Source organism: Meleagris gallopavo, chromosome 8 (genome assembly GCF_000146605.3).
Source record: "Meleagris gallopavo isolate NT-WF06-2002-E0010 breed Aviagen turkey brand Nicholas breeding stock chromosome 8, Turkey_5.1, whole genome shotgun sequence".
Taxonomy (NCBI): domain Eukaryota; kingdom Metazoa; phylum Chordata; class Aves; order Galliformes; family Phasianidae; genus Meleagris; species Meleagris gallopavo.
Genome location: NC_015018.2, coordinates 19439426 through 19462846, shown reverse-complemented (window position 1 = coordinate 19462846; position 23421 = coordinate 19439426). Strand labels below are relative to the sequence as shown.

General features: G+C 36.3%; 2 protein-coding genes across 3 annotated transcripts in view; both read right to left on the bottom strand.

The window, feature by feature from the left end:
• Positions 1 to 1306, bottom strand: part of NOC3L (NOC3 like DNA replication regulator) — a 17215-nt gene extending 15909 nt beyond the window's left edge. Inside the window, exon 1 of the mRNA XM_010714713.2 lies at positions 1286 to 1306. Coding sequence (XP_010713015.1) covers positions 1286 to 1306 — 21 coding nt within the window. The remainder of the gene's footprint in view (positions 1 to 1285) is intronic.
• Positions 190 to 23421, bottom strand: part of TBC1D12 (TBC1 domain family member 12) — a 37308-nt gene continuing 14076 nt past the window's right edge. Inside the window, exons 2-14 of one of the 2 annotated variants that reach the window (XM_019617657.2) lie at positions 23283 to 23406; positions 17825 to 17881; positions 12785 to 12900; positions 10844 to 10926; positions 9322 to 9439; positions 8872 to 8978; positions 8253 to 8333; positions 7640 to 7734; positions 6839 to 6910; positions 5004 to 5132; positions 4571 to 4680; positions 2784 to 3042; positions 190 to 1886 (exon numbers count right to left, since the gene is read on the bottom strand). In XM_019617657.2, coding sequence (XP_019473202.1) covers positions 1818 to 1886; positions 2784 to 3042; positions 4571 to 4680; positions 5004 to 5132; positions 6839 to 6910; positions 7640 to 7734; positions 8253 to 8333; positions 8872 to 8978; positions 9322 to 9439; positions 10844 to 10926; positions 12785 to 12900; positions 17825 to 17881; positions 23283 to 23406 — 1420 coding nt within the window. In that variant the 3' untranslated portion in view covers positions 190 to 1817. The remainder of the gene's footprint in view (positions 1887 to 2783; positions 3043 to 4570; positions 4681 to 5003; positions 5133 to 6838; positions 6911 to 7639; positions 7735 to 8252; positions 8334 to 8871; positions 8979 to 9321; positions 9440 to 10843; positions 10927 to 12784; positions 12901 to 17824; positions 17882 to 23282; positions 23407 to 23421) is intronic. The other variant, XM_019617658.2, reaches the window with a different exon arrangement.

Below are 23421 nucleotides of genomic sequence, written 5' to 3'. Positions count from 1 at the left end.
GGGCGGGACCGGCTCCTTCCGCTCTCGCCCACAGCGCCCCCTAGCGGCGCGGCCCCGCCGGGACAGGCTGAAGAAAGTCCCAATGAGCAGACGCGTAGTGATCAGGGCTGCCGTGCTGCCGCCTTACCGCGCGCAGTAAGCGAGGGGGCGGTTTGCTTTGTAACAAAAATACACTCCGGCAAGACTACGTTGCATTTCTGCTGTAAGTTTTATTTACACAGGAATTGTTACTAGTGGTCTTAAAGGAAGGCTTCGTCCTTCTATTTACAGTTATATACAGATTTATACTTGAAAAGTAAGAAAACTGTACAAGATAACGCAAAAATATAAGACAAATTGGATCCAATTAAAGTAGTGAATACATAAGTTAAGAAAAAATCTGACATTTAGATTTCAAATTGTAATGTTATGAATAGTATATATGTAGTTTTAAACCAGATAGCAATGTAATCACACCACACTAAATCTTCACCCCAATTATGTAGACTCTGCTTCAAACACCAGACAACCGAGAGCCTCCCGCACTTAAAAATACATAATAATGGTAATTTGGACTTGATTTCCACAGAGGGACCAGTTACAAAAACCCACATGTAAGGAATTTATTTACAGTAAATATTAGCAAAAAATGGACCAAAGAGTGCAAGTGCTCCTCACCTGCAGTGCTATCCATTTTATATTTCTAACCCCCACAAACATGAAGTTGTACAGTATCTTCGAGAATAGAAAGCATTGAAAACAGCCACTGTGACACATACAGCATGACCTCATTTCTCACAGTTAAGCGATGTTAAAGAATTAAGAATCCCTAAAACATATGCCTTTCAGCTTTCAGTATTGCACACTAATAAGAGAGTTTCAACAAATACTCTGTCTGCATTATTCTGAAGTGTCTCCACGACTCTCAAGTGTTAAAAACCAACACAAATTCTGCAGATAGTTCATCAGCTTGTAGTGTTTACCATTACATACTAGTGTATCTCAGCTAACAATGGCTCAACAAAATAAAACTTCTGGTGGCAAAACCCTTTCACAGAATACCCACCCCATTTTTAAGAAGCTGGACAACCAGTACACCAAAACAAATGCTTAACACCACTCATTTTGAAAGCCGTACATCTGGAAATAATAGCCCTGGTCTTACCACTGTTTAAAGTTTGCGTGATTTTTGCTCTAACAGGTTTGGGCACAATACTTCTATGGTTCCTGAGTTAATTACATTTGCCCAGACTGAAGAATGAAGCTGCAACTTAAAAAAAAAAACAACAAGTAAATAAGACAATACCCTTCTCAAAATCGTAACCATCTTGTACATAAACATACCAAACAACCTTATTTGGTCCTTAATACTTTTAAATGTTTCATTTTGGAGGTAATATTTGTACCAAAGCATTTGGTTTGGATAGCAGTTTTGGAGCTTTTCAGATTCAGCATTTCCCTCATCCCCCAAAAAGTGCCTTTGTGGTATTTGTAAAAAAAAGTTATGCCTCAAATTTTTTTTTTTAAAGTACCAACAGAAGTTACTAGAAATGTTTATTGCATTGAGCTGATTCTGTTAAAGTATTAAATATGAACTCTCCTACTTCTCAGTTTCACAGGTTTTAGTATTCTGTGTGAAAACAAATCTTCCCATCAAAAAAGCTAATACTGGCAAAAGGGCGAAGATTTCATCAGTTCATTACTCCACTGAGAGCTGTATCATTTTTCTCTCACTTTTCACACTTTTCTATAGTGATTTTCCACATAGAAGTAATGTAAGAAGTCCTTCGTCATCAAGTGGTTTTCCACATTTTCAATTGACCTCAATGTTACAATAATTAGCTTTTCAGTGCTGGGCTATGGTTCTTGTCTCCTTCTTTGTTGTCCTTCATAAGTGAGGCAAACACCTGGAAACACAGATTTAATAAATATAGGAAAGTTTGTCCTACAAAAAAATTAACCACAACAATATTAGCATGGAAATAACTTTCTAAAATGAGACACTAGAAAGCAAAGAGTTAATTACCTCTAAATACTAAAAAAGTCTAAAAGGTTTTTTCCACCATCTTAGGAAAATTAGGAAAAACTGATCTTATGGATATGGAAAGCTACAATGAGGTAAACAACTCCCAAGCCCTCTGTTACTTTTCAGCTATTCTTTGCATCTCAGTTGGCATTAGGAGTTGAGCCAAGAACACAAGCCAGCTTTTCTGCCAAACCTGACTACTTCACCCTGGTACTTAGCTGTAGGTTTCAGAAGCAGCAATTCCAATTATTTGTCATACAAGAATTTTCCATCAAAACTAGGTGGAATTCCCATACAGGGAACGGAAGGTGGAGAGTTATTTTTAAGGCCCCACTACAAAGCTGAAGAGATTTTTTTTTTTCCCTTTTATTCAATTGGGTCTTATTACAATTCACTTTAGACTAGCAGACTATACTGAATTAGTTTCAAATAGAATTTGGTTTACATGTTCATCTTTCTACGGCATAGCATTTTGTACTAAAAGCTAGGGATTCTTTAACAACTACTTTATTGCGCTCCAAATTAATATTCAGTGCTGAATTTGTTTTCCAAGAGGAGGGAAAAAAGTAGCCATCTCAATGACAAAAATTGAGATTCTCTTTGAATACACAACCAAGATGCCTCTCCCATCAGAGACACGTCTAAAAACAAAATGTCACATGAGCAGCATTACCTATTGCTTAGAAGTCAGGCACATAGCATAGTCTCTAAAAGAAGTGCTTCATGTTTATACATATAAAAACACACTCATGCCCACACATGTGTACACCAAACTCACCTGTGCCCATTTTTTGTTACTATTCTGCATCTGAATAGCTGCAATACAACTAAAAAGTTTTTCTGATGTAATATCTTCTGGAAGCTTTGTTAGAAACTGTGCTATATGAATAAAGTCCATCTGTAGGAGAATATCTTCATATAACCGAAGGATTCCTAACCCTGTCCTAAACAAAAATTCTTCCCCATCTCTACAGAAAACATCCCAGACACGACAGGCCAGATCAAGTGGCAATGACTTGCTGTAGAGCGTAAAAATCCTGCAATTGAGAAAAAAGGCACAGTTATAACTTAAGCTATTTCAGAAACACTAAAGTACAACCTCCTTTAAATCTAAGTTAAATTAGCTAAGAGAGCAGATACTTACTTCAAGCATTCCTACTTGTCTGTATTTCACAAACGCAAAAGTTACCGTGTTTTCGATTCAGAATTGCTACTGATCTCTTTCCATGCTACAAGAAATCCTCTATTTGAAAGCCACCTCCTTTAGGAAGGAGAAGTTACAAATATCTTTACAATCAAAAAGGTGTTGTATACAGATATGAAGTTAAGCCACAAAGCTCAAAAGTGTAGAACTTAACCCTTCCTATTATTTAAACAACGCAGTCTAACAGCTCTGTTCATCATTTGATTTTGAACTAAAACTAAAGCTGTAAATACCTCAGTAGAATGCTACATCCCACTGCTACAAATACAGTTATTGAATTTTCAGTGCAATATATTTAGAATTTATAACCATATTAAAAAATCACAAAAATCTAGTCCATCTTTTGCTATTGAAAGACAAAGTCCAATTGTGTTTGATATTAAGAAATCTGTTTCAAGAAAGCATTCATAATATACAGACAGAGAACTCAGTGTGCTGTAAAACCTCACTCGAATTTGTAGTGGTCCCTTTGATATAAAGCACAGTATTCTGTTTTGACATTATTTAATAGTGGAAAGTGGTTCAGAAACCATGGAACACTCCCTACCAATAGCTATCACTTCTACTTTCCCTTAATGAGGGGGGCTTTTAATGTCTCAAGGCCATCTTTGAAACACATGCAGGAATAAGTCTTTATTTCTCACAAATAATCTGAAGCAGAGTATTTTAGGACTTAGTACAGCAGCACTACTTGCATAACACATCTGTATAAACTCTGGGCTGCACCATACTCCTGTCTCAATGCTGTTATTGTATAATCTGAGCTCCTGCTAAGACTTCCCACTTACTGCAAAGCTGCATCCTACAACAGATGACAGCAGAAGTTCTTCATTTCCAAGTACTTGGATGACGTGCCATTTTTGTATTATTTAATTCTATCTAATTCAATTAACACTATTAGAAAATTATAACCCATACAATAAAGATATATGAACAGACATTTTACAGGCTTTTTGGAAGAGACATTCAATATTTGGCAGCACTACACACACTTGAAAGATGCATGCACTACTGGCTTCCATTACAGATGAAATAGTTTGGTACTTTCAAATATTCATTACTTCAAAACGCTTGTTGTATTTCCAAGTTTACCCTTTCCTGTACTACATGCTGTATTTCATCCACCCTTTATTTTCAAGAATATATTCCTATTCTCTTACTTTCTTCAGCAGCTGATTTTGTTCATTTTATCAAGTGATTTAAAAAATCGGTCATAAACAAATACAATGTAGTAGCCTCCTCTCCCCTACTTATGTTATGCATAACTGACTCACATCTGGCAGGTGAGTAAAGCCCAAACTAGCAAAATATAACGTGTTCCAGCACTCTAACGTTAGGTTTGCTCTGTTCTCTGAACTCACCAGTCTATCAAATATATGTCTGGAGTGAGACTGTATGATTTGAAATGAAGAAACAATTTGGGAAGATTTTCTTCAAAGAATACTTCAAATGCTGCAAAGTATTTCAGCATCTGCAGAAACAGGAAAGCACTTCATAAGCAGTCATTAAAAGAAAGCTGGGTCATAAAATAAATCCCACCAAGACTTGGGGATCTCAATACAGCACAATATGACTTCCTAAGATAGGACAGAGATAGGATAGAGAAAACAAGTGTTTCTAGAGAAGTCAAAAGGGAGAACGTGTTCTGTGGATTAGTATCTGGTATTCTCAATTTTGTAACCACAGGTTAGAGTTCTCCGTTATTCAAGAGGACAACAAGAAGTTATCAACAAATCAAATACACTTCAAGTCAAAAGAATGCTAAGGTTCAAAACCAGAAAACTATATGCATACCATGCTGTGATCCACACGAAAAAAGGCCAGCTGGCATGGCTTGTTTAGAAGGTTAGCAAAGGCAATGAAAGCATCTGCCTCTTCCAGATTGAGAATGAGCACAGCAGCAATGAAGGACATCCCTTGTACCTTCAGGTGGGAAAAGCATCAGGCAAACATAGGTGAGTAAGCTCAGTACATCTTATGCAAATATTTTACAGCCTGCAGTACAAACACCATTAAACATAATTTCCAAATGAACAAAAGCAACAAGGATAAATAATTTCTATACGTGCAGCTAATTAGATTTCAACGTGAATGTTTCTTCAGATGCATGATAGAAGTTCCTTGACTTGTAATCATGAAACCTCCCAGAACCTGGAATGCAAGAAAATGAAAACCACACAGGCTGGAAACAAGACACAAATTGGCTTTAAGTTCATTGTTAAGCTGTGAGAAAAGCAGACATGAGGAAAAATCTCACATATGGGACAGTTTAGACCCAGGCAGATACGTTGGAATTGAGGCAAAAAGAACAGTCAATATGTATCTTCCCAGTTGCCAAACAGTATTTGTTCACATACATAAAATTACTTTCAAGTGGTTAGCTGTAAGTTTTTACATTTTTGTGATTATTGAAAAAAAAAACCAACCACTTCAGTCTGCAGTAAGTGGAGACTATCACTCATGTAGTTGTTAAGTGATAATCTGAATATTCATTATACTAAAAATAATTTTACCAGCTTCTGCTGCAATTATGCTGTTTCTAGGCATTTATGCTGCCTGCTCCTCTTTTTAAAAATGCACTTAATATTTTAACCATCTAGGGAAGTTCTGATATGCATCAGAAACAGTCCAGCAACTCTCCATTTTTTTGTGATATGGATGGGTGCAGAAATAAGACTAAACTTACTGCCACATTAGCATTAAAAAGTTGTGATCAGAAACATTCAAACTAGCTGCAGATGTATTATCTTTTCCTAGGGAGAAAGCGAAGACACATCCATGAAAAATTACTTCTTTGCCCTTTAAAACTCCACCCTGGAACAAGCAGTCTCAGAATCTGCAGCCTGTAATCTCAACTAAAGATTATGGGCTCCAAAAATGATTTCACAGATGACAGAATTAAAAACATTTAAACATTAAAAGCCAGCTAGATACTGATGCAGAGTAGTAAGCGTATCTAACAGAGAGGAAAACATACCCTGGGCTAAATAACATGCCATTGCATAGATCAGTCTCAAATTCTTTAGCTCAAAAGCAATTACAACTTGTGAAAAGCATTCCTAAGATCCCTCCAAGACTAAAAACAAGAACAGCATTTGTTATTTAGCTGCCTTCGTAGCCTGATACGATTTATTATTTTATTATCATTATTTTTTAAATATTTAAGTTCTTCCTGCAAACAATCTTATCCTCACTGAACTCAGATGGAGCAATTAGCCTTTGATAGAAAAACCAGTGTGGAGTTGCTGGATTTTAAAGATGTGACCTACTAAATCATAGGGCATTACTATGAAAATGGCAGCAGTGGGAACAACACTGGGATAGAACAGGCTGAGCTCTTCCTGGAAGGCTGCTTGCAGTTTTTTTTTGTAGATACTCTGACAGAGTGTGAACATACCAGTTTAAATACAGTTCCTTGTGGGAACCAAACATTATTCTCATCTGTAATATCAATACATTTTTAGCTATTTTATTAACCTCAGAATTACCATAACTACTATCAAATGAGTAAGTGCCAAGGTTTAAATTGTTTTGAGGTTCTAGTAGCATTAAGTTTAGAGGATCTACTTATCTAACAGGCAAATATTTTAAGCACATCTGCTGAGCGATAAACATTTCAGAATACTTACATATCCCACATCCGGTCTATAACATGTATATGCTCCCAAAACACTATGCAGGAGATCATGATAGGGACCACCCTAATTCAAGAAAAGAGAAGGGAAAAAGAGCTTTTCAAAACCAGTTTATAAATATATGTAGGTATCCAGCCAGTATAGAAAGGTACAAGCAAGTCTGTGTTTTATTGCTTTGTTCACATGTAGACCACCACCAATTTTTACCCTACACATTTCCTTGTATGGTTTTGAGATGCTGAAGGAAAAGTAACAAACTGATAATTCAATATGTATGTAACAGAAAATGAGGACATCTAGTACACAAACAGGGTTGGCTTTTCCTTTTTAGACACTGGACATTTTATTTCTTGGTAACACAAGTTACCATAATACAATAATGCAAATTATTTTATATATTCTTGCATGCGCATCTCTGTATAAAAATTATAAAACCTGAAAATGTGCACTAAAACGCATCTGGATTTCTGTAGAAGCCATGAGAATATTCATAGATTGGCATACAAGTAATTTCATTCAACAGTAATAGGAATTACAAGCAATTTTTCCAGGAGAAAAAGCCTTATTAGTCCTTCACTTATAAGCACTTACAAACCACTTTAACACAGTAAGCATCCTAATTTAATCAGAGTAGGCATGACTCTTTGCTGTTATATGTAGAAAAGGACCAAGTAATTTTACTTTTGTTGTTTTACACCAAGAGCTTCTGAAAACTTTTCCATACTTGCTAGCTAGGTTACTCTTGTTTAACTACTTAGATGTTTAAAGTTATAGCTTAAGTTACAGAACTCTCACCTTCTGGAAAATATACAGGGATGGAAATGTGCGTGATATATCTAACTTAATTAGCTCCAGGCTGGCCTCACGATCAGCAACAGATGCACTAACATCTGCAAGCAAAACCAGAAGTCATTGAAAGTGATAAAATACTTCTACAGGCTTCAGACTAAAACTGTCATATGCATATAAGGTCTTTCAGGATCTAAGGAGAAACAATGTTTTATATATATATATATATATATATATATATAATAAACTAAGGGTTTTAAATGCATGGAGATTTCACTAAAGTTTTCAAAAATTGATTGGTTAGGAGCTGCAGAAGTTACATTCCTTCTGAGCCCTCATTAGCTTTCATACAACTCAAATTTTTTGTATCCCAGGGCTGGCATTCTTTACATCACAGCAAAGGTGGCAGCATTTACTCCAGACTGGACCTTGAGTTCTCTTCTTTTTGTATTTCATCTAAATTTTTTATGAATGCAACGTGACACAGAAACAAGTAAGAAATGACTCAGATTTGACTCATATTTTAACAAATATTCCTAATGCTTCAATTGCACAAACAAGTGAAACTGTGTGTCTGTAAAAATAAATAGGAATCTGTTCAGCATTCTGAAGGTCTTACCTTCTACATCATTCTCAGAATTTGTTTCACTGAAGCTTTTCCATCGTTCTTTAGCTCTAGATAAGAAGATTTCATAGAGTTCTGCAAGTAAAAACAAATCAATGAGATAAGAAAAGTCTCCATGCTATGTTTACTTGGCACTCACACTGATCTGAAACGGCGGCCCTCTGGGTGGATATTTCTATGAAGTTCCTGAGTCTTGTTTTTCATGTTTGTTTCTTACCATTGAGGGGTGGGGAGAGTGAGAGGTAGATTCCTATTGAATGGGTACAGCTAGCCACTGGAATACCACCACACAAAGTTTAAGCCTCTTTCTGTGGTGAATATTCAAATTACAGGAAGAAAATCATGTTTCAAACCATCCAGATTTTTACTTTGTGAATGGCGTGGAACACTTCCCGTTCATCAAAAACATTAATTATGAACTAAACAATTCTCCCTCAATTCTTTTATACGACTACAACATTTTTTTAAAGTTTTGAACTCCATTTCCATAACTTACCAGGCTATCATTGTCTAACTGTAAAATATACACCTAGTTCTATGCAAAGAAATCTTAAATTTCAACTGAAAATAACCAACTCTATTTTGCACTGAAATATAATATGTTAAAGCATACCAGGTGTGATATTTAACTCATTTCCCACTGCTAGACTCCACACCTTCCCACGAACACTTGGTGGTAATCCCTGCCACCACAGCTCTCGAACTCTCCGGGTAGCACGCCTAGAACAGAGAGGCAGGGAAGATAAGCAGTCGTATTACACATCTTGTTTTCTGAAATTGCTGAGCAACTTCAAAGAAAAATACCATGTTATTTCCCAAATCAAAATTCAACGATCACTGCTTATGTTAAAGTTTGACTAAAAAAAAAACAAACAAAACCTCATAACACTGAGCTCCCAAAAGCACACTTCATGTTGCTCTGTAATGACCTTGTACCATAACAATGGCAACAAAAACTGACTTTGCAAAACAAATGGAAAGAAAAACAAGGTATGTGGGTCCTCTGTTTCCAGAGGAGAGAGAAGCTACGCTTGCTAGATTTAGAAAGCAAAACTGCACTTACATGCCTTCCCAGTTAGGTAGTATTTCATTGACCCAAATCACCATAGCACTAGCAATATTGTCTTCTTGCTTGAAACGCTCTCTCATTATTTTCTTCCTTTTATGTGCTTCTTTAATTTCTGTTAAAGAAAACATATTAAAAATTCTGTTATAAGTGATTAGGTAAGTAATTCAGTTGCTATCTAATTATGTGGATTGTGGATGAAAGATCAAGGGTAAATTACAGTTGCACATGAGCTAACCAATACTCTTCCTGATGATTGTAGGCAAGTATCAAAGTAATTCTACATAAAACAGACATTATGAAAACAATGCAAGATGCAAACAAAATAGTTATTACGTGTTCTACTCTGAAAAATAACAATAAAAAAAAGCAGTGCAAAGTTTCATATCTGCTGGAGCTATTTCTATGCCAGATTTGCCCAGTTTATGTTTTTCTTTAACTGTCAAATAAGAAAGTGCTGAGTTAAACCATTCTTCAAAACCATTAAACAGGAGTATTTTGTTAGATCATTTGAAGATTCCTTCACATTAAAATAGCTAGAAAGAACTGAGCTTTGCCATCAATAAAAAAAAAATAATTGTGAAATGGCAAGACATTTTCTATTTCTGCATGCATTAGGCAAATCAAAAAAAGGAAGTTTGCCATTCCTTGTAACCTTATGAGGCTGAATAGCTTCATTAAGCTTTTAATGAAGCTTTGTGTGTAACAGCTGTTAATTTAATGAGTACCAGGGCACACATACTAAAACATTACACATACTGGCCTTTCAAAGCTCATACTTCACCAGATTTCACTCTTCTCTTGCAGTGTATTTATGCTGTCATATGTCTTGGATTTCTCATTACATCTTTCAGAGCAAGCTGCTACAGATCCATGAATTCAGGAGCTTATATCTGACTGACAACAGCCCAAGTAAAATATGCAGCATGAATTCTTAAAATAGCTTATTCCCTGAACACTAGGCATGAGAATACAGCCGTCCTTTCAACAAACTATTCATAGATTGCCACAGTCCCATATGAAACAACTGTGTTTAATTTAAAAAGCAGATCTAATGGAAGTAGGAAGATTCACAGATACAGCTGATTTGAAAAACAAGGTTTTCATCTGTCTTCACATTGAAGTTGATATGAAATACCTGTGAAAAAAATCTTTAAGCAGTCAGCTTTATTCTACTTTAGTTCTCAGCAAGAACTGCAGCAACACTGCTTGAAAAAGGAGCCCAAGTATACAGAGAGTATACTTATGCAAGTATTTAAAAAAAAAAAAATCAAATTTCCACTTAAAAAACAAAAAAGTTAAACTGATTTTTGAACCTAGTTACATTCACTGTGCTGGAACAGGAAAAGAATTGATAATTGTGCTGGGCTTTTAAGTTACATGCACAAGTGTATCAAAAAATAATCCTGAATACTAAACAAGAACAATTAAACATTGTTCTTTACTGTATCCACTAGCCAGAAGATATTTTTGATACACAGTTAAATAGAATTATAGTGATGATTAGCAGTTAACATACCTCGTTTTTTTGCCTCTGCCACCATTTCATCATATTCTTGTCGGTGACGTAAAGCCTCTTCCACTGATTTGGCAGGAAGATTTCTGAAAACAAGTTATTCCTAATTCAATATGCACAAAGAACATACTGAACCATTTCAAAACACCTATTTAATTTGGTTTCTCTCTAAAGTGAGCTTTGGAGTTGTCGCACTATCAGTGCTTCACTAACCGCAGCATAAGATTGCTATTTATTAAGAACTACCAGGCTTTTACTACTTCTGTTGATTTGCTTGCTGTCCTACAACTTCCTCCAGGGCACGGCCAGGACACAAGAGCACACTTAGGCCACACTGCGGTACAGCCAAGATCTCCATATTTCTAGCTCTTTTTCCTTTCAACTGACATTAGAAAAATAATCTACTGCTAGAAGAGTTTGTTCTTACTTGTCTGTCACCAGTCTCTGAAGTTACTGCATTTGTTGAACATTTGAAATAATGTCCAAATTAAGTTTCCATAAAGCAATATAAAAATACTGATGTTCTTCATGCAGTTACTTATTCTGATCAATTTTTGCATGTGAGAATTTTAATAATTAAACGTAACCAGATCTATGATTTTGCTTGTTCAGTAACAGGTAAAGGGAAGTTGGAATTACAAAAGAAAGGACAGAGCCCAATCACATCAGAGCTAAAATTAAGGATGCATGCTACAGAACTATCAATTCGACTGCTTCAATTTTTTTTCTCCCCAATTGCACAGTGATCCTGATTGCCAGAAAAAAAGATTCTCTACGCTTTTTATTTATTTATTTATTTTTACAAGTAGAACCGAGTATTTTCTTAAAATTTCAGAATTAACTGAGAGCAGAATTTATTTTCAAGAATGACATGACAACATGCTATACACTTGGAATAGCACTCCTATTCTTATAAACATACTTCTTTGTTATTGTCTTTGTCCCTACCACAGAATAAAAGGAAATAATGCATTTACAAAATTTTATACAAATATGCACCTCTGTTCAAGATATTTGTCAAGATATTTCTGTCTTAACATGGAAGGAGCTTATGTACCACTTGAAAGAATCTCCACGAAACATTTCTAATTGCCATTCCTTAATTGAAATTAACTGAAGCAAACAAATGCCATCACAAGTTTTCTCAAGGTGTGATCTGAAAGCTTTGATTTATTTGTTTTCCTCACAGCATGTGTTCCTAGTCACCTTGTCCTCCTCTTTCTTTCAGATTGCTGAAGGCAACATAGCTGAACAGATTGAACAATGTATTACTCTTTTTTCATTACTGTTCTCATTTGTATTTAATGCAGTTTTTGTTGCATCAACAGTTCCCATTTTGTTGCATTCAACTGTAGCTTTAAGTAGCCCAGAGAACATAACTACAGCAAGGAACAGTTTTAAGGATCTCCTTATCTTGGTACCAACAAAGCAGTTAACTATACTGGCCAAGTACCTTCATCTTAGAAATGCTTAATACTCTTCTTTATTTTTTGTGTTTCAAAAGCAATTCTTTCTACCCCTGTTATTACTTACCCAATAATTCTTTTTCTTGTAAGCCACCTCCAAATTTGCTGAAGTGCTAACTGCTACTATTAAGTCTTCCCTACTGATCTAAGAAAGTAATTGTCCAGAAAGAGCGAAAGAAAATGGAGTGCACACTAAGATGGCAGGGAAGAAATCTAAGTCTTCAGCAATTTTCCTGATTAAGGGTGCCTACAACACTGTCCCAGTACACAGCAGATAAGTTATCAGTGACCTCCATTACATTAAGAAAATTTCTCATATAGTCCCATACACTTGCAGGTTCTTCTGGAGATATTTGTTAGTTTATTATGTGGGATGGAATAACACACTTGCTATTGTGTAAGAATTATGCTTCTGATAGATAAGCTTCACATCTAACAAATTCAGTCATCATCAGATCCACAGCAGAATTATACTTACGCTGGTCGATCCTCCAGAATCAAAGCAGTAGTTGAAAGTGGCTCAAACTCAATGTTTTTACGTCTTGCTGATGGAGGTGGAGGTTTATACATTCTTCCTGTCCGTGCTTCATATTCCTAAACAATATTATTGATAAAAATGTAATTTCAACAACTTTTCAGACTCCCTTCTAACCTAGTGAGAATAACACTTACTAGTAATATTTACATATATAACATCAAATCACTTAAGACAGCAAGGAGGTAACATTACAAACTGAAATTATGTATAGCAAAAAAATGCAGCTTTCCAGAACTACTAGACAAAAGTGACTGAGAAGCCAGTTTCTTCTATCAACTTAATCTTTAATCTATCCTAGTTCAGTGTTACTACAGAACATCTAGGGGTGAGTTATAGTTAGAAAACCTGCATAATCTTCCCATAATAGTTAGTGAGCAAGTTTAAACAATCTGCAAAGCTGAGTAAAAACACACTAACCAACGTGTGTTACCATTTATTTCCTCTTGTTTCTAGTTCCCCTTAAGATGTGGTACCCTTCTTGCTTATGAAGCCTTTACCAAGACCACTGAATCCGTTACCTAGAACCACCTATTCTGTACTCGCTGACGGTACAACAATATTTAGAATTACAGTCTGCTTCACATCATTTCTTTCCTCAGAAGTAAAAACATGCAATCTACTTGAAAAATTTAAGAGTCTTTAATACACAGAAGATTAAAGAAGAAAAAAACCTATTCCTTTTTCCACAGATAATCTCAAGAAAATACAAATGAGGCTGTCCTTAGGAAAAAGGCTTAACAGAGCCAAATGAAAACCTCAAAAATTACATATCCCCTCCCTAATAGCCCCTATAAATAAAAAAAATTACTGCCAAATTACTGAAGAACCCATTCTTATAGTTAAGTGAATATAAAAGTTTGTCTGTGAGAAGACTTTTAACTTCTTCCCAAGCAAAGGTAGCTTGTGGATTCATATTCTTAAGCATGAAGGTTAGACAGATAGGTTCACTACACATCTTCTGTGTGCTAGAATTCGAACAGAATATTATAATTATTATATTAACAGAATATTATAATTATATTATATATAATATATAATAATATATATATATATATATATATAACAACAGAATACTTTTAAAGAAAACAAATTCAAGGTATTTTGGTAAAGTACTTTCAAGTTAAGTCACCAAAAATAAAAACAGATTACTAGTTAGGTCATATACCTTCCCAATCAAACATTCTTCTATAAAAACTGTTCCTCTCACCTACTGCGTAGTTTTTCATATATATTTATTCTTCCAGGAACAAGCAGAGCACTTTACATGTTTGGTGTTCATTGACAGCATTAAACAAACATAGCTGACAATTTTAAACATATCTTAAAGCTCTTTACACAGTTGAAGTCCATAAAGATAAATGGGAAAATACCTCTTATAAAAGCGATAACACAGCTTCAGATTTCCAGAGAAGACAAAGTTGATTCACTTTAAGGTGGCTTGAAGTTTTCTGCCCATCAGCCTTCTTACCCTACCTATTTTAATGATCAGATCAGATTTCTGTTTTTCCACATTGGGCCTAAGCTACCCACAAGAGAAAGTCACCACAGAATCAGTGAGGATGGAAAGGACCCTGCCCAGCTCTCCACTCAAAGCAAGGCCGTGCAAGGCGTTAGCTAGTCAGGTTCTGAGCGGCCCCAGGAATGGAGGCTCCACACATGCTCAGGAGAGGGACAGCGTCCAGTATTCCCAAGGAGCTTCCCAGCCAAGTACTAGACAAGCCCACCCTAAAGACTTCAGAGATCAGGAGGCCCAGCTGTGCTCTCAGTGGTACAGCCAAATGCAATAGGTGCTACAGATTTCCTACAACAAAATCCTCTCCTGAAGGGTAATTCCTAAGACAACTTTGACTGAAAACAATATGCATCTGATATCACTTGGCACATACAAATATCTTCAGCAATTGGATTTAAATAACCGGTATTAATTCTGTTGTAATTTACTCAAGCATGAGAAAAATTAGTAAGTTCAAAATTCATTGTTGAATGAACATGCATATTTTAAGAGCCTAAAATTATTTAATTCCACCTCAAACCATATAACATTACAGGAACTCCTTCCACCTTGTATGCCTCAGGCTATTCTAGCATATTCTTAAATGGGAATGATAGCAGCCCATGGTCAGCATCCAGCCTGCAGTACTGAAGAACTAGACCCAAACTCCTGAAGGGCAGCAGTATTCCCACCTCTCAAATTCTTGACTGAATTTTGCACTTTCCAGTACTTTGTCACAGGAGCAACAAAATTAAGTTCACTGAGCAGTCAGAGATGAAGAAGCTGAGCTGGAACCAACTTCTTCCTTTTCGCATGAGAATTAGATATGGAGGAATATAAGTTAAATTGAAAGCATCAGAAAGCCATAAGAAATGAAGTAATTCTCACCATCTTATTACAAGCTAGACATCTGAATGATACTAGTGTCTCTGGCTGTCATATATGCTAGGTACTGACACACTTATCTAAAGTAACAGGTAAGAAACAGGCAAGAAAAGGTATAAAAATCTTCACAGTGATTTCACAAAAGGCAGAAGTCATTATCCAACTGTGTTCCTGGAACTAAAGATGCTTTGCAAACATTTGTTTTTTTGCAGCATGGAAATTCTAAGCATTACTAGAAAACAGCCACCAAAATATCTTCAAGCTCAAACTGTCAAGGTTGTACATTTTCCCAGACAAAACATACTCCAAATATCAGAACCTCCACATGGAAGATGCTTTTTGCTCAAGAAACCTATCCACTATGAAAGATTAGATCCAAGAATCTTCAGACGCACAAAATTCATTAACTTGAGCAACTAAAATACTCATTCCTTTTTTAGGAATGGGTTTCTCCTTGTATTACTAGACTTACGAGATTCCAATAAGCATTTGATAAAGGATCTGAAATTCTTGGCACTGGATATAAAGCTAGAGCTGACACAGAATTTTACTTTAAAAGGTAAAAATACAATTTAGAACACTTGACAAGGCAAGAACATAAGATGCAGGACATAGCCCACAGAATGGAACAACTGACAGCTAAGATTCAAGAGTTGCAAGACATGCTCACAGGAGGAAAAATAACCATTTTGGAAGCATTAAATGTATAGCATTACAACAAATAATTTTGTTCCTAAAAATTCTTGATCGCAGTGTATCTCAAAATAGATAAAAATAAATATCAGCTTTAATAGCAAGCAAAAATAGTTCACAGAATCACAGGATGGTTGGGTTGGAAGGGACCAACCAAAGCCCATGCAGTTCTACCCTGCTGCCACGGGCTGGGTGTCCTCCACCAAGTTAGGGGTCCAGGGCTCCATCCAACACGGCCTTGAGCACCTACAGGGATGGGGCATCCACAGCTCTCTCGGCCACAGAGAATGTCTAACTATCCTCTGAGTAAAAAAATCCCTCCTAATATCTAATCTAGATACCACTCATCTTTTAATTGTCTCCTTATTAATGCCAGAACTGCATCTTCTCATCTACTGTCATTCATAAAGCTGCAAACAAATTAAAAGCATGTTTTTCCTGAAAAACATTATGACAACTTAGTAAGAGCACTTTGATATGCAGACAGACTAGAATTTCCAGTATTTATTCCTACAGAAATACAAATAAGCCTATTAACCTAAAGACAGGTAATAGGTAAATGGGGCAGGAAGTTTTTTGCTAATAGAGCTGCCTTTGTGCTTATGATAAAGATATTCCAATTAGCAGCTTTTTTTATTCCCTTTTAAAATCGAGTCTTTTAGAAAGGCACCCTACCTCATCTTGGTAAAACTGGTAACTAAGTTATTTTAGCAGAAATTCTGCTTAATTCTGCATAAGGACCACCTCTTGCACACCAACTTCCAAGTTGTATGTTAGAATTACTGAACCTGAATTGGCTGTAAGTCACTTAAAAACAAGATGGTGTTTATAGTAAGAACAGATATCACTGAAAGATTCTCAAATCATGCTCTAGGTATTTTTTCAGAACTAAGAAAGCAGATGCTTTCAGACAAACAGAACAGTACATTTGTTTCTTACTTCCAGATTATAGACAGGGAAGAATACCATGTCTCACATAATAGGAGAGAACAACCAAATGGATGCTGAAAAGTTTCTAGATCAACCTTCCAAATAACATCATCCATCTCTCATCTTTAACTTACTTTATTTTTCCTCAAATGGATTTTTCATAAGTTGCATCAAGTTTCATCTCTTGTTGCTTACAAAAACACATGAAGGTATGGGCTTCTGGGCCCAATAAAGAAGAGATGAGAGAACCTGAAGCACGTAACATGAACCATAGGCATCATATATCAGCGAGCAGTCACATTACTGCTCTATTTCACATACAGTAACAGATCCACAGAATGAAAAGCAGCAAAGTTGTGCTATTCCTGTTTAACATCAACTGTGGGATTACTGAAGAGTTTTCATAGAGGCACACGCATTGGACCAATTTCAGAAGCAAACCAGTCACAGCAAATGGAAGATATAACACCACATAACAAAAGTTTCAACAGCTGCACCTTTCTACAGTTCCAGTTTTATACTGGAAAGTATGATTAAAAGCATCTGGAATTCTGAAGTGCTACTGCCTATGTGACTTAGAGATAGGAAAAAGCCTAGAGGATATCATTTTGTCAAATTTATACAGAGTGTTCAAAAATAAAGATTTAAGTAATTTTAACACCTATTACCATTAAGCAGGATGCACAACAAGCAAAGGTAATGCTAGAACTTGACAGTAATTTACTCTACCTTCTGCTATTCAAGAACATGCAGTATGTTAATAAACAATAATACTCTATCACTTGAAGTTGTTAGTGAGATTTATGTGTGAAAGTTATTTATTTATTTTTTACTAATGGTATCTAATGAGTTGATGGTTAGTGCCATAAAATATTCATGCTACTGTGAAAATGTGATGTTTGTTCTATTTTTAATGAGTGCTACATAGTCCCATGCATGGCATTGAATACAACTAGAAAAAAATGTATTAAATTCCATACCCCTGTGTTTAACAGACTGAGAGCAGATATTGACGCAAGACTGCCAGAACTGTCATCCTAATGAGAAAAACAGAAGCAAAGCCTTAGTGAATAAATGAAGGAAAAGACCATTATAATACAGCAACATGCAAGCTGAAGTTTAAATTCATACATCAAGTGCTTATCTTTAAAGAAATAGATGCAGCCGTTCCTCCTCCTCCAGTCCTCAAAACACACAAAAACAAAGACTACACACTTGAGCAAAACGTGTATAAGCTCCCATTAGGTTTTTTTAATTTCAAGTGATGTTATGTAGTTTATTCCAACAAACTTTTCTCAAAAGGAGATCCTTTTCTCAAGTGAATAACAAAAGGTGTTGATGCAACATCCATCCCCTAGACCACGTCACCTGTAATTATTACACTTAGTTCAGTGCAACACTCAGCAGGTACACTGTGAGAAAGGAAAGAACAAATCATGGTCTAGAATCTGACATTCCAGAAACTGTTAGCTCTGAAGCTGCATCTTTATGATTCACTTTTCCTCCCATTTATCTTACACTGCATTTTGCACCTAACTGAATGCCTTTAAGCCCCACCTTTCACAGTCTGACAGTATTTCTACATTGAGAGCTCAGAAGTGCATCACGCTTCAACTTCATCAACAAGCTGCTGAGAACCTGGACATGGTTGTAAGGCTCTGAACAGTCACTTGGGGTGTAAGGGACAGATTTAAGATTATAAATAACAATGTGTAACCCTTTATACTGTATTTGAACAAAGTCATCAGGCAAAAGCATGTCCAGATATAGGAGACCCTATACCTACACAACCAAAGCTCCACAGTGTTCCATTCTAGATTGAACCCAGCTATCTAATGGAAAAGTCCAAGCTTAAAAAAGAGTGCCTAAACAGACAAAGCCATTGCTCAGAAGCATTTTATTACAGTATTAGAAAGAGTGAAAGGAATCAAGCTCCTCATCACAATTTCAGTGTTGTTTCTGACCTTTTTCTACACCATGCATACCATAGGAGAAAAGAAATTTGAAGGCTTCCATCTATGCTGCCACACTTTTTCCTTTTCAGTATGGAAATACTATGTCAGCCTCAGAAAGATAAAGCTTATACTTTTTTTTTAATGTGTACATCTTTACCACGTCAAAAGCATGTTTTTGTAAATTTCTGTGCTCTTGGAATTTGATATAGCCAACCTGAACGATGGCTTTGCGACCACAGCATATCAAGCTTACCAAGCTGTCTGCTTACCCTGCAAAACCTTAATTCTTAAAAGAAAACACAATTCTTTTGTCACCCTCTGCTACAGGAATTCGAAGACCCAGTAGAAAAGGAATCATCCTGTCAAAAAGCAGATTCCGAAGTTCTCCTTGACATATTTTCCATCAAAGCAGATGGGTAAGTCTTTGTAACTGGACTGTATTTTATATACTTTCTACAAACAGAAGAGCATTTGTCTGACACACTACAAGCTTCATTACCACTTCGTTGACAAGATAATCATTACTGAAGCCTAAATTACAGGGGAAGGTTTTTGAAACACTTCTAAACACAAATGTTTTACCTGTAGTACAGCATTTCTGACTGCACATATGCTCTGGAAAGATGACAGACATTTCTTGAGAATCTAACCACCACCACATCTGCAATAAGAACGTCACACTCTTTTCACTCCTATTAGCAAACTAAATGCTACTTAGGTGCTACGTGATCCTTGCAAGACTTAACAACACATTCATTGTCCATTCTTATCTCAGGGAAATTTGTTACCAGTGTATTTCTGACTGCATTTGGGGAACAGGCAGAACTCTTGCCTTTCTCCTTCTGTCTTTCTAGCAGCATGTGCAAGATGAGCCAGCGTGACCTCTATCTAGATAAGAATCACTCATGGAAAAACTTTCAGCCTTGTATCTACGTACTTCTTTCAGATACCCCATCCTTAGATTTGCTGACAAACATGTCATGCACTTTTTAAATCCACAGCTTAAATTGAAACCACAGTGACTGGTTCGAAGCATTATTATTGCAAGTCAGAAGGGCCAAGCTGTCTGAAGGCTGATTGAAAACACATCTGTTCCTCTGAAGAGCAGCCTCAGACAATTCTTGGCCCTGGAAGACCATGGGAGTTTTGCTGATTCAGTGAATGATTTCACTGTTAGATTTCAGATGGGATATAACAACATTGGAAAAATATGCACAAGTTTATCAGCCCTCATATACAGGTGGTGTTTCTGTTTGTGAGTTTTTGTTTGTTTTTAAGATTTCAGAGCAAGCCAAACCCAGTATTTTCAGAGGTTAGCTGTAGGATAGAGACTACATTAGACAATATCTAAATCACAGTTAGCATTTCATTGATGGTCTAAAGTTAATAACCTGCCATTTAGTGTACAAGGTGACTGCTTTTGGAAATTATTTTACTTTACTTTCAAAGAAGCAATCAATAAATTACTGCAAGTTTTCATGTGTCAGATCTGAACAGAAGGTCCCATTCATATAAAGCTGTTACTGGCTGTACTCCGTTAAAAGTCTTGATGAAGTGAAGCATATACCAAATCCATTTCTGTGCCTTGCAGTGCATAATCACACATTTTGAGTTTACCTTACGTTGGGCATATTGGGCATTAAAGTTTCACAACTTTAAACAAATTAATAAAAAATATTCAAGAGTGCTTTAACAAAAGAGCTAAACTAAATGGCTTGATATTGAGAATCATTTTGATCACTAATACAGACTTCTTTTCTTTAACCATAAGGACAGAAAATTAAATTGTTTGCTTTTTTAAACAGAACTTGTTCTTCAGTCAGTACACATCATCCTGCAAATCAGTTCTGGCTTCAAGTGCTTCTGCGTTAAAATACTTTGGAGGTCTAATTGAAAGCAGATTTCTTTACAGAGTGAAAAGAATGTACCCAACTGATCATTAATGACCACATAAATTTCATAATGGCCAGTTTTATTAGCTGCAGTTCATGAAAAAGGCGCACTTCCTAAAACTATCAAATGCACGTGACATTTGCAATCCTAAAGAGTTGCTATTTTCCCTTTTTATAAAAAACAGCAAAGGAAGGAAGCCCAGAGGAGGGAGATGTCCAGTAAAAGAGTTGGCCTCAATCACATCCTGCCTGGGCAGCTCCAAGTCCAAGGGGAGCAGTGCATGCCAGCAGCTGAGTGCTGGCAGGGGCAGCTGCCAAGACCTTTCAGCCTCTGGCCCACTTGGAGTTTGAGCACTGCACCCTGAGCATACTGATGGCAGCGCAGCTGTGAGGGGCTCTGCCACCTCCACAAACATGCAGGCTCAGCAGTGTGCTTTGGATAGAGTAATTATCTTCCACATATGGTATGAAACTACAGAGAAATTTACAGTTGCGCTCATCAGACAGTCTCTGAAGGCAGAGCTGGCTACATTGTTGTCTGAAAAATGCCTGAAAGAGCATCCCAAATTAAGTTTCCAGACTTCTGGAGGAAGTTATTCAAGACACTGTAATCTCACCACTGGACTTCTTGCAACGGCATATGCAGCAACTTCTATTGACAGACTGTGAGCCACAATTATTAATTTAGATGCAGTTATGAATTTACTGCCATCCTCACCAAAACAAGTAAGAAGGGAAGTTTTCACCAGCCAGGACAGAAACATGGAAATTTGAGAACAAGGCTCATCACTAATCAGGTAGCAGAATAGTGGTGAATAGGAGCAATGAAGCTTGTATCAGCTTTTACAGGCCTTGTAACTGCATTCTTGCCTGCATCCCTTTCGGTTGCCTCCTCAGTAGTGAAGAACTGAGTTTGTGGACCTCAGTCAGCGACTCACAGTGCAGATGCTGTTTTCCACTCATCATCAGTAATAACACGTGCCTATATTCATTCCAGGTTATGGCCAGATTAACAAATTTGAATGGTTTTGGTAAAAATGTTTGCCTTTTCTTCAAAGACATACGCACAAGGAACTATACTGTAACTCTTACACACATATACAAGACACTTTATGTTAAATATGGATACGTTAAGGTTCTCTCTCACTTTAGCAATCAAGTTCTCAGATACTGTAGATCTAACTGTGTACTTAATATGCCACCAGTCAGGACCCTTACTTTCATATGTGTGGATTCCAGACCATGATGCTTTATCTAGAGACCATACATGCTTTATCTGAGTTAGAACCTAATAATATTACCCATTACTGATACAACACTCCAGATTATATAAATCCAATACTGATCTTAACATAAGCCACATGAATAGTCTTCAAGACAAACTCAATCATGTCTAAAGACAATACACTGTTTAAATATTTCTGCTTTTCGGGCACTTTGGAGAAGTTAAAAAACAAATTTTAAAATTACAGTTTAAAAAAAGCACTCACTAAGAGACAAGAGTATAAGAAAAATATTTGTGCAGACTTTAACTCATTTGTCAAACAAACATCTTCATTGCTAGAAAATAGGAAGCAGATGATTGGTAAGCATCGTGCTTATGTTCATTTCACAAGATGGATGAAACATCTGGATTTTCAGCATGGTATTTTCATAGCACAAGGCCAAGAGCATTCATCTGTATACAAACTAAACACACCTGCCCACTCCTGCCGAAAAATAAAACATTTCCGTAAGAAAAGTATATTTGAAAGTGGTGAAAAAGCATCTGGTTTAATTCGGAGCAAATAGTACTTGCAGCAATCTCATCATTTCCTTACTTTCCTACATTTCATTGTGTGACAACTCTCATTACACTGAAGTCCTTCAAAAAGAACCTCTTATTTTTCACTTTAGCTGCTCCCAAAAGGCCCTCTTTCACCATGAAGCTCTGTCTAAAAGATGGCTGAACACTGCTTCATTCACAGCTATTTGCACCTGCCAAACACATCAGCTCATATGGAATTTAAGAGAAGAGACAAAGAAAAAAGCAGCTCAAGAGATTCAGTTACTGTTTTCATTAACACAAGAGACATTCATATTTCTTAAGTGAAAAAACCTTTTAGCCTTGGCACTGTACATTAACTTTATTGATACATTACCAATTACTCATCTTTAAAGGCTGAGCTGTTTTTATTATTATTTCAGCCACTGGAGTGAAAAATGTAGAATCGACACAGTAACAAATCTTGGCATCGGGGGACAGAAATTGGAATTACTTTTCTCTAGAACCCTAGTAAATCCCAAACAAGTTCAACTTGCACTGCTGCAATTATTTTGAATTAAAAAAAAATAAATGCTCAAGTGAGATTTAAAAAAACTAAGTGAAAGATGACACGCTTCAGAATTCTACGCAATTTTTCACCAGTTACTGACATAACAAGTTTACAGGCAAGAAGCAAGGACTATGGAAAGATGAGCTAGATCCAAAAAGATTGGTTTTGTAACACTATTCAAGAATGCTTTTAGAGGATAAATTCTGCTAAATTATTATCTAGCTTGAAACAAGAAATTATCTAGCTTGAAAACAATATCATGCAATGTCCACCTACCTGCTGAATTATTTTGGAGTCTTTTGGAAGGTTTTCCCTGGGGGGGACTTTTCCAAACAACTTCCAGCCAGGAGCACTTTGGACAGCAGGTTTGAGTTCCTTTGTCCTTTTAGTGAAAAAGTTTCTGGGGGGGGGGAAA